This window comes from Haemaphysalis longicornis, unplaced genomic scaffold (genome assembly GCF_048455015.1).
Source record: "Haemaphysalis longicornis isolate Haplotype H1 unplaced genomic scaffold, Haemaphysalis longicornis Haplotype H1 scaffold_6, whole genome shotgun sequence".
Lineage (NCBI taxonomy): Eukaryota > Metazoa > Arthropoda > Arachnida > Ixodida > Ixodidae > Haemaphysalis > Haemaphysalis longicornis.
The window spans coordinates 34,758,360-34,775,307 of NW_027526407.1; the positions used below are offsets into that span (position 1 = coordinate 34,758,360).

Sequence of the window (16,948 nt, forward strand, 5' to 3'; positions counted from 1 at the left end):
CGCTGCAAGATAACGACAGAGTAGTGCGTGCCTCCGTGCGTTCGCTGAACACTTGGTCTCTTCCTGAGACCCAGGAGCTATGCGCCATGACCAAAAAGCCTGCGGTTCGGACTTCACACATATTTCTCGTTCTGGAGTATAGTCATCCGCAACTTTTTTTCTCTGCATTTAGTTCTGTGTTCAAGGTTTTCTGATTCGGTCTTCTCCTTCTTTCGTTGTGCGCAAGGTAGATAATTTTGATTTTGTTACAGCGTTTTTACGTTTTTTGGTTTCCATCTTTATATTTTTGTCGGAAGTACCACAGGGCATTGTTTGTCCGTGCAGAGCAATAAACAAGGTCACAACTGCTCTCTATCCTCGGACAAATAGAATCATAGCGGCGCTTATAATGCATTGCATGGGCGTCGGCAAGATTTTGTCTTGAGGGGTGCAAATGCACTGTATTGAGGGGAATGAGGGAGTGAGCGAAGGGGTGGGAAAATTGTTCTGGGATGGAGTTAACGAAAAGCTTTCAGAAATTCCTATGTAGTTTACCAATGACCGTTAAGGGTAGGTGTCGAATCACCTTTCTTCCAGTTCGCCTACCAATATTCCAGTCACAGCCTCTCTGGCTTCTCTCTATTTTATCTGGTCTAAACCATAGCGCCAGATCTGCTACCCAAACCCTTGTACACCATTCAGTGCCTACTTCTGAATATTATCCCGTCGCCATTACCGGCCCGGACCTCCCTCGCCAATTCGGCGGAACTAGCTTCTGCCAATTGTAAGTTTCTTACAGGTGCTTTACGTCTACTGGCACCCAGGCCTGTAGCACTCGCCTGTGTCTCCATTACTTGTATTGTCTATCTTTTTATCTTTTTTAAGTTTGAACCTCTCAGAAAAAAATCTGGGCAGCGTATCTGCTCACTTGGCTGCAAATCTCTTTCAAAGACGGTAGTCTTCTCCCAACTTTCCCACAAAAACGTCTTTCTTGTCCATTCGCCCACCTCTCAATCTCTTTCCCTCTCGTCTGGCTCCCCGCCACGATAAACACTGTGGAGGTTTACTCCAGTCAATTTACTTTTTTGCGCTTCGCTGCTCGGAAGTTATCTATGGAATTTGTTTGTTTCATTACCGTTGCATTCGAATGCCGCCAAGATATCTAGGGTATTTCGATATTTCCTAGACATTTACAATAATTATTCGACCCACCAATACAAAAGAGCTCGTGCGAGCTCTTTCGGTACGTGTGGGTCAAGGTATTGCTTTCCACGCATTCATTTTTGCCACCGAAAATATCACCCGCACAGCTATTTTCAATAAACCAACACGGCTTATTAGTAGTTTCTTATTGATATTTAATTTATTATGGCTACTCTCTTCTTTTCCAAAATAATGTTACAAGTTATAATAGTGGTACCAGATTTAGTGGTTTACAATGGTTTCTTCATACCAACGCCTTATTTCGAAATACTTTTTCTGGCTGGTTGGCTGAACCGCCAAACCAATTGCAAGAACTGTCTGTTTCACAAGGGTCATTGCTCACATCGATTGCGTAAATCCGCACCGGTGCCCCCGTCCTTCTTAGCTCGAAAGGAACCCTTTCGTTGCTCGTTATAACTAGCAACGAAAGCACGCCTTCAGCAGCGGGGGTTATTTTACAGTGCCTAAGCCGCAAAACAGGAGAAGAATAGGTACATTGTTAGAGTAAAGAATTGTGAAGAGTTGCGAAGCCATAAGGAGGTAACGCTACGCAGAAACCCACTGAGGTGAATCCCGTCTCGCAACGTGATGGCATATTGCAACTGGTCTTGAAGGGAGATCAGTAAATGCCGGAGTGTGGCGCTACGGAACTTCTCCCTCACGCCTATCTTTCGCTCATGTCAATGCCGCAGACGCCGGCTTTTCTGCAACACGCAGCTCTTAACGCTACCCGTCGTGGGCGTCGCAGGGGGTGCAAAAAGAGCACGTTCCCCCCTTCCAAGTCACCCCAGAACCATTTTCCAACCCCTTGGCCTTCTCCTCGTTCCCCTCAATACAGCGCATTTGCCCCCTTCAAGACAAAATCCAGCCGACGTTCATGCTATGCATTAAAAAGTGACGGGCAAAGTTCGTTGCTAAATGACGAAGCATTGCGGCTTGTCTGTGCACTCAATTACCTCGGTCAGTTCTTCGTTAAAAAAACGTCTAAGAAGGTCGATAACATTGTTATTAAACAGGTAAAGACAGGTTTGTAGTGAGGCCACACTCATTACTGCTACCAAGCACTATGGCACGACACAGCATACCACGGAACGAACACTTTCCGCTTCAGAAAAAGAATGGAATAAATTAACGAATAGTGAGAATAGCGACTAAGCAAAGGCGTCGATGTGTCCTTTCCAGTGCTTTTAAGTGAGCGTAGAATTACGTAATGGAGGGTGAGAGTAGAACAGGCCCACTAATTATGACAAGTTTTTCAGGCAGAAGGTTAGGAAATCTCGCATTGGTTAGTCATGACGCTGCAGTAGCGGCCACAAAGATGTTGAAAAATTTTCACCCAGTCCAGACGATGGCAATGAAGTTATATTGGCGCAAAATATGTCATGGGGCTTTATTGGACCGCTGCAGCAAGCACCAACTCTTCTCAAGTTTTAGGGGTTGTGAGTAGCAGGAGACAACAATCTTTTACAATCATTGGTACATGCGTGGAGTGTGATAGGCTTCGTCTAGCGTAAATGGCGAAGGGCTTATTTAAAGACAGTGTGCCTTGTATCACTTTCAAAAGCAGGGTTACACTCCATTCATAAAACTTCATGGGTGCTAAACTGAAAAAAAAAAAAACCTATGGACCCTCGCAGGGAAAACCCGTAAGACCAGCAATGATTGTTGTCCCGACTAGGGTGCATGGAAACCACATGTTTTCTGATTTTTTTTTCTCTCAAAGAAAACAAGCAATACCGGTTACGGCGACCTGCAGTACAAATATTTGTTCGGGAGAAGTTCTCGGTTGGTGCCATTTTAGTAGTAATTTCATAATTAAAAAAACCAGCATGGTTCTTTGTTAATATTTTTAGTACTGATAGTGTCACTAGGGTTTGTACGCCTGTGGCTGGGGTTGGACTCACAGGGAATTGAAAAGAACAATGCGCTGTGGTATGGCGAGGTGAAGGCAGCTGAAGCTGAAGACGCGTACGTTGGTGCGCCAAACTATGACTGTACATCATTGTAAAAATGTATTTTCGGGAAAGAACGCAGCTTCATTTGCCTCGCCTCTTTAGACACAAACATTCCGGCCAACAATTTCACTTCAAGTTCTCAAAAAAAAACGTGGCTGTAATAAAATTTACTAATACATTTTTTTGGTGAACAAAATTAACAGTCTACATTTGTCAAGCTATAGCTCATAAATTTTTGTGGACGTGTTCGTGATCCACTGGCGCCAGTTCATGGCTTCTTCACGAATAGGACGAAGATTTTACCGTGTTATAAAGTAATGTGTGATCGGTTAAAAAACTATGAGAACTATATAACCTGAGCCTCACAAATATTTACACCCCTGGGCTAAAGGTGTAGGCAGGGCGTTTCAAAAATTAGCCTGAAGCAGTGGTTACGCCCTAACTTCAGCTAAAAAGCACCATTTTCGCAAATGTTGAGAGAATGTTTCGCGAGGGTATTTGGTACATGAATTCTTGTACAATACGTTGTCCAGGTTCGGGTGTCTCAAAAGGCGAGCAGGAGAGCAGCGAGGAAAAGACTAAAACCAGCAATGCCAATGCGGGTGCCACTGTTTCCATGGTACGCCCAACGGAAAAACCTGGCAACACGGCCCAAGGAGCATCCGCCTCAAACATACCTGCTCAGCCAACCTCAGTACAACCTGGCTCAGAAACACCGGTCCAGCCAGCTGAAGGACAATCTGGCTCAGAAACGCCTAGCCAGAATGTGTCGGGAGTACCTGGATCACCAGGTTCAGGTGGGTAAGACAAAGCTGGATGGCTGTACGATGGGAAATATTGCGCTGGGAAGTATGCCTATGAAGGTGGCGGTTTGTACATGCAAGAGAAATATTAACAAGGGTACTCCTACTGTCGCTGTGAGAAAAAGAGAACATTTTGCAGTACGCTTAGTACGCTTAAACGTTTTTCCACATGGTGGGTTGCCATGACATTCTTACACAGCGGCGTATCGAAGCGCAGCAAAGATGAGGAAAGGAACACAAAAGACGACACACGGAACGCTGACTACCAAATTTAATCACACAGAAACCCCAAACACCACATATACAGTGCTCTTATCAGTCAACATGCCTCATTTGAACCAACTAGGATGTAGTGAATATAAAAATACAAAGAAAACTACGTAGAAGTTTAACATTCTCAAAAACACGATAAAGGTATCGCAAAGCAAGTACATCAATCAATACCAATAAAAACCGAAAAAACTTTACAAATAGGAAGTTGCCAAATTCACGCAAGGGCGAACAGAAATAGCATGCGCAAAAGCCACACGCTCCGGAAAAGAATTCATAAGTATGAGTTTAAAAAATCAATCTCTTTGGCCCCCAGAGCTACCGACGGCTTCGAAACGCAACGATCTCCCAAATGAGCGATGGTTTGCGCGTGCAAAATTTCGCGTGTACGGGTAGTGTCGGTACTGGGCCACAATAACACACTTCTCAAAGATGGGAGGAGAACAGCCACACACGTTTTGCAGCGCAAATAACGAAAGCCCCCGTTCTGATTAAGAACAGGGTAGCTATGCTCCTTTAAGCATTCGTTCAGGCATCTACCCCATTGCCACACGTAAACCTTGCCGCAACGTAGCGGAATCTGGTAAACGACCCGCTCAGTGCACTCGCAAATTTATTCCTGTGCTTTGTCTTGATGAGGGCTTCGCCGACCTATTAGGATTTGACAACCGGCTGAGCTTTCCTGGCTTCTCGGGAGCAGAAAAAACTACTTTTATGTTGGAGCGAGAAGCTATCTTCTTGATATTATGGGACGAGCAATGCAGGTACGGGATCACCGCCACCTTGCTTTTCTCCGTAGGCGGTGGCGCATCATCGCGTTCTTTCATGCGGGACTTCCTGAGTATGCACTCAGCCACCGATACCATAACATGAGTTGAGTACCCTGCTTCTGCCAGGCAGACTGTCTGCTTTGCAAAGCTTAGGCCCATTTCGCGCTCGCAAGACTTCTTCAAGGCGTTGGCAAAGCACAGGTTGACGATACCGTTTTTGACAAGTTTCGAATGGGCAGCGTTATCGGAAAGCAACAGCTTATTGGCTCTAGGTTCGCACTTCCATCAAATGCGATTTTCGTGTAAAGAAAAACATATGTCAATGCGTGAGGGTTCCGGCTAGTTGGTAATCCATTAGCAACACGGCGCAAAAAGACCAGGGACGAGACGGAGGCGACAAACAAGCACTGACTTCCAACTGACTTGGAAGTCAGCGCTTGTTTGTCGTCTCCGTCTTGTCCTTGGTCTTTTTGCGGTGTGTTGCTAATATGTCAAGGAAGCGGATTTTATCCTGGAGAAGTAGCTCAAACGTAATGTCGAGGTGGGCTAGATTGTCGAGGAGGCCAGCGAGGGGCACGTGGGGTCGTTAAAAAAACGCGAGTACGGAACCACCGCTCCATAGAAAGAACAGTCTATGTTAGACAGTAACGAGATAATATTCCTCATAGGCGTTAGTGGATCAAGCAAAATAGGCTACCACCTACCATATTTGAATTTGTTGGAGGGACCGTGAAGACAAAATACCGCCATGTTGTTTCTGAAGATACTAGCATTTGTACCCGCTAAACTCTTGCTTTCAAAATGGTGCTGCAAAATGTCAACTGTGCGGCAATACAAAAAAAAGACGGAAGGCGGAGTTAGTAGTGTACTGATACCACGTTAAAATTGAAATGGTGCAATAGGGAGGAATTAGAGGCACAACTACAGTAGCACAATCATTCTTTTCGCGATAGTTTGGATAACTGCCTGCCAAAAGCAAAAACAATTTTCGGAGATGATTTAAGGGCAAAACAATACAGTGGCTTGTGAATCGGTTTTGTTGATCTTTGTTTATCATCTCAATTTAATCGTTTGAAAACTGTTCCAAAATGTATTATTGTATGCGGTGAACCTGCTTTGTATTAAAGCAAACCTATATTTTTCCTGAAACATTTCTTCAGGGGGATAACACCGGCTTCAAACTTGTGTGATTGCGGAAATAAGTATGTCCTTAACATTCTACTTTCTAATTTGAGCAATGCAGACATGTCTAAACTTTACCACAGCTTCATTTCAATATTTTTTATGCGAATTGTTTCTCTTTGGCATCCTTCTTATTCCCTATAACAAAAAAAGCCGAAAATACGTATTTTTAATTTTATGAACAAACCTGTCTTTGAAAGACTACTCTGTTTTGTAAAGACGTAAACTCATCTTGAAGTTTACTGCAGCAAGGAGAGATATTTCTGTCCTAGATTGAATCATCTTTTTTTTTTAATTTGAGCTTGACAGGCCTTTTTGCGATTCGAAGTCGTTGAGTGAAAGACCATGCCACTCGCTGCGTTTTTTTTGCACTATTTTTAAGCGATTGAGATGACTTCATATGTAACGAACGTCCTGATAAAAAATACTTCTGGGAAGTGAAACTTCCCATATCATAAACACGCAGTGCCATGCCGCGGCTGAGGGTTGACTAACTGGAAGCCACAAATATTTGGAATAAAATCAGCAAGGGGCATACTGCGCAAAAAAGACCGCGGATGAATTGACATACAGAGTCAAAGAGAAATACAGCAGCTGTTTCCAAAAAAGGGAAAACTTTCCTTCAACTGCCTCGTGAAAAACAGGCGTTACCACTATGTACGGGATTAGATAAACGCAAATACTGAGAACAGCCATTTTGTCTCTCAAAGAATAAAAAAACTGATAATTATGTGCGCCAGTTAGAAAAACTGAGTTAGAAAATCATTTTGAATGTAGAGCTCGAGAAATATTTCTAAACTTGGTTACCTGACTTTGACGACACCCTAACGGTAAGGGGCTGAACCCTCTCTAGCCTCGAATACATCAATAAAAAAGCATTAAAATTTCTGCTTATATCACTGCACTGAGTGAAACAAAATGGCAGCGAATTTGAAAATCAGCACTTTTTAACAGAAATAACTGCGACACGAGGGGTAGTACAAACACCGATGTAATATGTTTTGACCGTTGTGGATGAAGCCTAAATACATTTCTTTGGGCTCAAACAAAAAAAACCAGAAGAGAAAAGGTACTTACATTGGTTGTTTTCAAGCGACAACATACCTACCGTTAGCCCAGCTGGCAGCGGGTCAGACAGGCGCCCACTTAAATTTTCTTTTGCGAGAGTAATCCTCGTAATTAGAGCAATGTGTAAATTGAAAATACGTGCTCTGGTTCTCCTCGCTACGTATATCTCCAAAACTACTGGCGCCAACTAACCCGCCTCCTGCAAGCCGTATTGATCACATATACCTTGCGTATTCTAAAAATATGTGCAAAAACAAAGATTCTCCATTATGGGAGCTATGCTGCACAAGTTCCATGGTTCTGATGTTTCCATATTTCTACTTCTGCCTTTGTGTCCTGAAGAGGTGGCAAAAAAAGTGGGTGCAGCAGCTGGAGCCGCTCTCGCCAGCACACTGTTATCAGCCATAATGAATGCCATTCAAAAAAAGCGGGAGGAGAAACTGAAAAGAAAGGCCGCACTGGAACGTAAGTATTGTCAAGAATCATTTTAGTGGAGTTAGATTAGTGTAGGAGTATCATGTGTGGGAGTGTTGTTTGTGTGTCTGTGTGTGTGCTTTTGACTTTTCTTCAGTTCACTGAGTTCCTATGTTAACGAATGAGATTACCAAAAGGAACTCTGTAGATTATGTCAAAGAGTACTTGGAAGGATCGCTTTATTGCATATGCCCAGTAACAACTTCTCATTACTTCTTGTGTTCTCTTTTATATATGGCGTGCCTATGAGGACGAAGCCCTTTATTAGAGAAGCGATGCTTTGCCTCTACCGAAGCTTTCCTACGATGCCTAACCCGCAAAATGGTTTTCTAAATTACGAAAACAATTTTGGGACTTATCCGTTTGTCGGGCAACCTTAATGCGACAAATTCTTTTATGAATGCTTTACAACCTGAGAACAACTTTGGCTGTTGGAATCTTGAATACAGTTGTGGCAACTGTGCGTAGAAAAGGACGAGAAAGAGGCAGTGCGGGGCACGCGTAGCGTGTGCGTGGGGAACGACACCAGGGACTGCAGCAGTGCGTGCCTGGGCTTGGGGGATTCAGGCGTGTGAAGGCGGGCTCGGATCGCACCAAAGGTGTGGGTTTCTGAGACTCGGTGTCTTTCTTGAACCCCATTACCACAAGTTTTTTTTTTTAAAAAAGCAAATTTTGAACAAAATTTTGGTCGGTGTTTTGAAGATTTCTTAGATACACTACACTAAGAACCCACTTTGACGGGTATCAGCTGGTATACCATGTCAGCGCAAAACGTCATACTTATCCAGAACTTTTTAATGCCCTAATTTCTGGTAGAACACTTTTGCGATATTGTTTAAAATGACTGATATATTCGCCCTATTTGAGAACTAAGACAAATTTGTTCTGTAGCCTAGCCAACTCAGATATTATTATTACAATATCTTCGCCAACTAAATATGACCATGTTTACAGTTAAACGACACGTCAAATTTTTGGACAAGTTATCTTCAAAAAATGGCGCCAATAAGGGCGCAGGAACTTTTTGTGTCAATCCTTCTTAGGGACGCCACCTACAGTTGTTAAAAATTAAACGAAGGAAAATTTACCGGGCAAGTTCGGAGGTCCAGATGTTTGTAAGAATTTGACAGCACAGCATTGATGTCCACCTCAAAAATACAATAGCTTGTAAAGCTGGGCAGCGTTCAGGTCGATGTTTCGGAAGCGAAACATCCATGTTTCAGAAGTGAAACTTCCGTCTACAGGAATTTTCCCTGAAAAAGGACTTTCAACTTCTGAAACAGTTGGACTGCTTTGTAATAAATACGTAAGCCGCAAAGTTGTTCATATCTTTCACCGATGTATAAATGTAACGAATGAGAATAGGAAATCAGGGGCTCGTTCAATTAAGACAGAAATAAGGGTTGGCAGTCGGTGTTTTCAGCACTTCCTTTCTGTATCAAAAAATTCTTCATCTCTTTCTGTAGCCTACCACATTCTCCCCTCAGCTTTTCGAGGTCTTCTTGACTGCCAACACTCGTTTCTGTCTTATTTCAATGAGCCGTTCATTTCCTATTCTGATTGGCTACATGGATAGCAAGGGCCTCTGTTCTGGTAGTCTTGGTGCCATAGGGAGCTTAAAGGAGCCATGAAGAGAAAACACAAGTTTGGTTCATTCGAAAGATTGCCTCGTTAGAACCATAACGACACCACTTATAACGCAAACTTCGCTGAAATAAGCTACATAATTAGGAAAAAAGGAAATGACCATGCGACCCACCAGCTCATTTTCCGCAACAGAACCTGTGATGTCACTTGGGAATGCTCTGCGATTGGCGGAGGCCGGCAAAAGCAAACGCATAATAGGCAGGGCTTACAGCTTGCATAGCGAGCTAAATGCCCGTGAAACATACTGCACATTCTTTTTATGACAAAGAACGGTGGAGTAAACAGTTGAAGGTCCGAACGAACTCGCAAGCGTGTGCGCCAATGCGTACGAAACTAGCGCGCCGGCCGAGCTCGACATCTCGCCGTCGCGCAGACGAATTTTCGGGTTCGAGGCTCTTCGGGGCCAACGAACCGTTCCAGCACGCACAGCCGCGACCTTGCTTCGTATCGTAATCCCTTCACAGGAGGTTGGCCGTCATATCGCCAACCAGCAAAGGTAAAAATAGAAACGAGGGGAGTAAGGAACAGCAAGAAGCGACGAGATAGTGCCAGTCGTCGCGTAAGTTTCGAATGGTGTTGGCTTGCTGCTGTCGTTACGAGCTCGTTTCCAGTTTGCAACCACTGAAAACTTCAGTTTGTTCAGTTACGGCGGGACCCTTACGTTAGCTCACTCCTGGGACATGCTGGCGCTCGTCGCCGACTTCGTCAAATCGCTCTGACCTTGGGGAAAAAAATGCTTTAAACACCGCGCATTGACGCTCGTATCTTTCTGGTCGAAGCAGAGAGCTCGCGCGAACGGCTTTCCATACACGACACCGGCCAACTGGCATAAGTGATACTGCTACTGAAATTGAACTATTATTAACCGTAATCAAAATACGGCACATACGTACCAGTCTATATTCGTCCGTCGCGACGGGGCTGACGAGGCAGCGGTGCCGACGGCTGGGCGTTCGTCTGTTGTGGCTATCGCGGAATGGTCGCTTTCCCGTCCACCGCGTATACCACAACTCTTGCCGCTCGTGCACTTAGAAGCATTGAGCGTTTTTGTGGTGTGAGGTTGTTAAATGCAAGCCCGAGCTCCTCGGCGAGAGTTTTGTTCTCCGGATCAGGCGATTCCATACTAGGGCTGCGGGTGCACTAGGTTTTACTAGTATTTTTTAAATGGCCGCAACCTCGATCGACTCCCGCGTGTGGGTGCTATACGGAGTCGACATACTAAGTATCTGTTTCATGGACCGGCTCTATGACGCCATTGTACACGTCACGGAATGTTCAATTTTAGCGGGAGATTTAAAATTTTGGCTTAAATTGCCTTATTTCTCAGTGAATAAAGCATCATTTGCTTCCGGGAAAGCGCTTGGGGTACTATGAAACACCTAATCTTTCGAATAAAACAAACTTTTGTTTTCTCTTTATGGCTCCTTTAAGAGGGTTGAACGATGGTCGACCACTCTCGACATGTCGTATACACTCGAGTTGCGGCCCGGGCGTTAAAAAAAGGTCCCCTAGACCCTGCGTAGTCCCAGTGGCACTCGCTACCACACCCATGTGCAAGAAACAAAAATTACCTTTACATAAATACCCAAGAAAGTGGTAGAGAAACAGCCCCGCCGGTAGCGTAGCAGCTATCGCACCAGACCGGCATTCTTGAGGTGGTGGGTTCGGATCCCACCCGGCGAGCATTTTTTCACCCCTTTCTTGCTGTCTCAAAAATATCTACATCTGTTTCTATCACCTACCGCCGCATGCTCCACTCTCCTTTCCGAGGATTCCTTGACTGCCAACCCTTATTTCTCTCTCTCTCTCTGTCTCTATACACACACACACACACACACACACATATATATATATATATATATATATATATATATATATATATATATATATATATATATATATATATATATATATATATATATTTATATATATATTTATATATATATATATATATATATATATATTTATATATATATATATATATATATATATATATATATATATATATATATATATATATATATATATAAATATATATATATATATATATATATATATATATATATATATCTATATATATATATATATATATATATATATATATAAATATATATATATATATATATATATATATATATATATATATATATATATATATATATATATATATATATATATATATATATATATATGTGAGTTGGCAGCAGCCAAGAAAACCTTGGATAGCAAAGGGGGGGATGTGCCAGGACATTGACACAGATAAGAAATTTGGAAAGAAAGAAAGAAAGTGGAGAAAAAATGCCCGTCAGGTGGGATCCGAACCCACGGCCTCCAGAATACCGGACTGGTGCGATAACCACTAAGCTACCGGCGGGGCGATTTTGCCCCTCCACTTTCTGGAGCTTAAGCTTTTTTGTTTCTTGTGCTTGGAGGTGGTAGCCAGCGCCACTCGGACTACTCGGGGTGAAGGAGACCTTCTTTTTAGTCCCCGGGCCGTGACTCGAGTGTCAACGACATGTCAAGAGTGGTCAACCAGCGTTGAACCCTCTGAAGCTTCCTATGACACGAAGACTGCCAGAACAGAGGTCCTCGGTAGGCATGTAGCGAATCAGAATAGGAAATGGGGGCTCATTGAAAGTTAGACAGAAATAAGAGTTGGCAGCCAAGAAAACGTCGGAAAGCAATTAGCAATTCCTGTCTTATTTTCAACGAGCCCCTCATTTCCTATTCTGATTCGCTATATATTTAGGTATATATATATATATATATATATATATATATATATATATATATATATATATATATATATATATATATATATATATATATATATATATATTGTGAAGGAGATGAATGGTACGGGCGCTAGTGAACGAAATACGACAGTGCGCCAGACTCCGCAGCCGCGAAAGCAGCATCGACAGTGACAACAAAACGAAAACCACCGGCGACGAAGACGACAGGCGCGCGTCTGTGAACCCGCTCCATCTTGGATAACGGTCACTAAAGGCCTTTCGTCAGCTACCTTGCGTTGAGCAATACATCCCCTTAGAATTGGTGGAGGTTGCTGTGTTGCTGTGGTCCTGACCTCTCATACACTAGAACTCAGCTCCCGGACGCTCCCCAGCGCCATGGCTCCTCCTCGCGAGAATGAGCCCCCGGCTGCACCTACTTCGACGACCATCATCTGTTCCGATTCCATTCGTCAGCGGGATCCGCCATTCTTCAATCCCACCCCATCCTGGTGTGGGATTTCCTATCCCGGCACAACGCTATCATTGACTGCGCCCGAGCCGAAGTTGGGTTGTTTTCGCCGCTTGGTATACCATCAGAAATTTCTCCAACACCACTCCGTGAAAGTTTCTGTCGCCGACGACACCACTTTCCCTTCATGCTCCACCGTCCCTGTGCCCTTGTTCTGCCATCTTCCTTCCTACGTCAATGCAATTTTCACGCCGTCGCAATTGTTCTCCCAACGCCGATGTCTGTTCCTTCCTTTCACCTTGCTCACTATCCGCGATGGCCAAGCCGCCTGTTCGTTTCTAATCCTGGAGCTAGTCCTCGCTCTTTGCTCCGCGGCGAGTGCCTTGGACGCTCCGAGTCAGTGGAGTCCGCCGTTTTCATCGCCGCTTTAGACGACCTACCGCACGTTGAGGTGACCGGACTCTGCCCACCTCCTGCCACTGCATCTCGGGTATTCCCGGAAGTTTTCGATCGTGCCATCGACGCCGACCTTACGCCGCCCCAACGAGACCAACTGATGAAACTACTTTGTCAATTTCATTCGTCCTTTCACTGTGCGCAGACGTCGCTTGGTCGCACCACGACGGTCAGCCACCCCATCGACACCGGCTCCCACGCGCCTTTACGCCAGCGACCTTACCGCGTTGCCCCTTCCGAAAAGAGCATAATTGACGAACAAGTGGGTGACATTCTCCAGCGCGGTATCATTCGACAATCGAACAGCCCCTGGGCGTCGCCGGTAGTACTCGTACGGAAAAAGGACGGCTCCATCCGTTTTTGTGTCGACTACCGTCGACTAAACAAAATAACACGCAAGGATGTTTACCCGCTAACACGCATCGACGACGTCCTAGATTGCCTTCCAGGAGCTGAATATTTCTCGTACCTTGACCTACGCTCCGGATACTGGCAAGTCGGGATGACAGATGCGGATCGTCCGAAAACAGCCTTTGTTACTCCAGACGGTTTATATGAGTTAAACGTCATGCCGTTCGGCCTGTGCAACGCGCCCGCCACATTCGAACGGACAATATTCTTCGCGGCCTCAAATAGAAAATATGCCTGTGTTACCTGGATGACGTCGTAGTGTTCTCACCCGACTTTTCCACGCATCTACGGGGGCTCGAGCAAGTTTTAGCTTGTATGAAGGACGCAGGCCTTCAACTAAACCTAAAGAAGTGCAGATTTCCTACTCGCCAGCAGACGATCCTTGTCCACGTCGTTTCCAGAGATGGCGTTCTTCCTGATCCGGACAAGCTTCGTGCCGTGGCTGAATCCCAAGTCCGGCCACGATCAAAGAGCTTCGTAGCTTCATTGGGCTATGCTCGTATTTCCGCCGCTTTGTGCGTAACTTCGCCTCCATCATCACGCCATTGACACAATTTCTTGGCAACAAGACGGGTCTTTTGGCATGGTCATCGGCTTGCGACAAGGCCTTTACAACCCTACGTCGCCTCCTCACGTCCCCGCCAATTCTTCGCCATTTCGACCCGTCGGACACAACTGAAATCCACACCGATGCGAGTGGAGTTGGTCTGGGTGCTGTTCTCGCTCAAAGGAAGGCCGGGTTCCACGAATACGTGGTCTCCTACGCAAGCCGCACACTCACACCTTCGGAGTCGAATTACTCTGTCACTGAGCGGGAATGCTTGGCAATTGTGTGGGCCCTCTCGAAGTTTCGTGCTTATCTGTATGGCCGACCTTTCGACGCGGTCACCGACCATCATGCACTTTGTTGGTTGTCGTCGCTGAGAGACCCTTCTGGCCGACTGGAACGTTGGGCACTCCGCCTTCAGGACTTTGACATCCGCGTGGTGTATCGCTCTGGCCGCAAGCACCACGACGCTGACGCCCTCTCCCGGTGTCCGATGTTGCCTGACGAGACGACTAATTCCCCCTCTGAGTGCTTTGTATCGCTCGTTGACGTGAGTTCCATGCCATCTGAACAGCGAAAAGATCGGTGGGTCATGTCGCTTTGCAACTACCTTTCGAACTCGTCGAACTCCTCGGTACCTCGAGCAATTTGGCGCCAAGCGTCCCACTTCGCTATTCGTGATGGCTTGCTCGACAGGCGGAACTGCCCCCCTAATGGGCGCAAATGCCTGCTCGTCAGTCCCCGCCATCTGCGCTCTGAAGTGTGCGACCAGTTTCACAGTGAGCCTCAATGTGCTCACGCCAGTTCCTAATTTCTTTAGCACATACCCACTTAGGGCGATTGGCCAAGAATCGGGCGTGAGAAGGGCTAATGCACCCGCTTAAAGGAGTACTGACACGAAATTTCAAAGCTGAGATCCGTTCTAGCAATCAAGTACAACGACAACACAAATAGGTGTCTGTGAATAAATGCATCTTTCTTTCTTTGTAGTTGTGTGTGTGTGTGATCTCTCTTTCGCGAACATTACCGAACCGCGCAAATTCAACTCCTGCATTCGCACTTTCACTTTCTTCTCCTCGGGGAAATGCGGGGAAATTTTTTCTTCTGTACGGATGCGAACCGACTCGCCCCCTTGACACCATTCTGCCGTACAGAGCTGACGCCGCTGAGTATTCGACTTTGTCTCAAGTATCCTCTTATGCCGAAGAATGCCGTCAACTTGCCCGCTCATTTACATCCGACGATCAATTCACGCAAAAGAATCGCATTGACAAGGACCTCCCAGATGTGTCTTTCTCCCCCGGTTCACTGGTGTGGCTGTGGGTACCATCCACACCTTCTGGACAATGCAGTAAGTTTCTCTCAAACTATCACGGCCCATACCGGGTCCTGGAGCGTACCTCACCCGTTAATTACCTTGTCGAGCCAGTACAGCCTTCACCCGACCAACGCCGACGTGGAAACGAGACAGTCCATGTGCAACGCCTGAAGCCTTACTACGACCCCCTCGTCTTATCGTGCCCCTAGTCAGCCAGGATGGCTGCTCTTCAGCGGGGGAGTGATTGTAAAGAAGATAGTCACCGAGTCAATGCAACGGACAATCTCCTGTTTGGTGGTACGCGTCAGTGCGAGGACGGTGCAACAGACAATCTTCCGTCTGTGGGCATGCACCAGGGTCAGGACACTATCATGGTTCAGTTTTGGTCACGTCCTATCGCACCCGCTTGTCTCGTGCTCGCCCTGTTCCGACCGGCTGAAACGACCGCTTGGCTTGGCCCAGCTCATCGTCGTACCCCTATCTGCGCTCCCAATAAATACCATTTTAATATATATATATTCTGAGGGGATGTATTGCTCAACGCAAGGTAGCTGACGAAAGGCCTTTAATGGCCGTTTTCCAAGATGGAGCGGGTTCACAGACGCGCGGCTGTCGTCTTCGTCGTCGGTGGTTTTCGGTTTGTTGTCATTGTCGATGCTGCTTTCTCGGCTGCGGAGTCTGGCGCACTATCGTATTTTGTTCACTAGCGCCTGTACCATTCGTCTTTTTTACCATTTCCCTGGTACGAATAGGAGCCATCCTGGCGACTTAGGGGCACGAGACGATGGCGGGTTCGAAGTATCGCTTCAGGCGTGCTACGTGAACGGTCTCTCGGCCACGGCAGCGATTGTCAGAGGAAGTATTCAGAGCCTCGACCACATAATTGACAGCCGACGTCCGTTCGAGTACACGATACGGTCCGTGATACTTTGAAATGAGCTTGCTCGACAGCCCAGGAGTCGTGGCCGGAATCCAGAGCCAAACGAGATCATCCGGACAAAATTCTGGGGTAGGCGTTGACGCATCATGGCGGAACTTTTGGCGTCCTTGCTCGTCTGACGTGAACGAGCGAGCCAGTTGGCGACACTCCTCCGAACGTCGGGTGACGTCAGAGATTGACAAGGCTTCAGACGCGTCGGGACTGTTGGGGAGGATCGTGTCAAGAAGGCATGACGGCTCGCGTCCATACACAAGAAAGAAGGGAGAAAAACCCGTGGGGGCTTGCTTGGCAGTGTTGTAGGCGTAGATTACGAATGGAAGAATCATATCCCAGTTGGGATGGTCGGATGATACATACATTGCCAGCATGTCCCCCAGGGTGCGGTTAAAACGTTCGGTTAAGCCGTTCGTCTGCGGGTGATATGCAGTAGTCGTGCGGTGGACGATGCGGCAGGCCTTTAGGAGCGCTTCAATGACGTCAGAAAGAACGACACGCCCCCTGTCACTGAGAAGTTACCGAGGAGCGCCGTGACGTAGGATGATGCAGTTGAGCAGACATCTTGCAACGGCGTCGGCAGTACCGGCACGCAGCGCAGCGGTTTCGGCGTACCGTGTCAGGTGGTCAATGGCTACGATGACCCACCTATTGCCAGCCGCAGTACAGGGGAGGGGTCCGTAAGATCGATTCCTACCCGGTCAAAAGGTCGAATCGGGCACGCCAA

At 46.1% G+C, this 16,948-nt stretch overlaps 1 protein-coding gene across 3 annotated transcripts in view; it reads left to right on the top strand.

Moving 5' to 3' along the window:
* Nucleotides 1–16,948, top strand: part of LOC144142460 (uncharacterized) — a 64,180-nt gene that overhangs the window by 21,403 nt on the left and 25,829 nt on the right. For all 3 annotated transcript variants that reach the window (XM_077673998.1, XM_077673999.1, XM_077674000.1), the window contains exons 3-4: nucleotides 3,671–3,934; nucleotides 7,573–7,695. In XM_077673998.1, coding sequence (XP_077530124.1) covers nucleotides 3,671–3,934; nucleotides 7,573–7,695 — 387 coding nt within the window. The remainder of the gene's footprint in view (nucleotides 1–3,670; nucleotides 3,935–7,572; nucleotides 7,696–16,948) is intronic.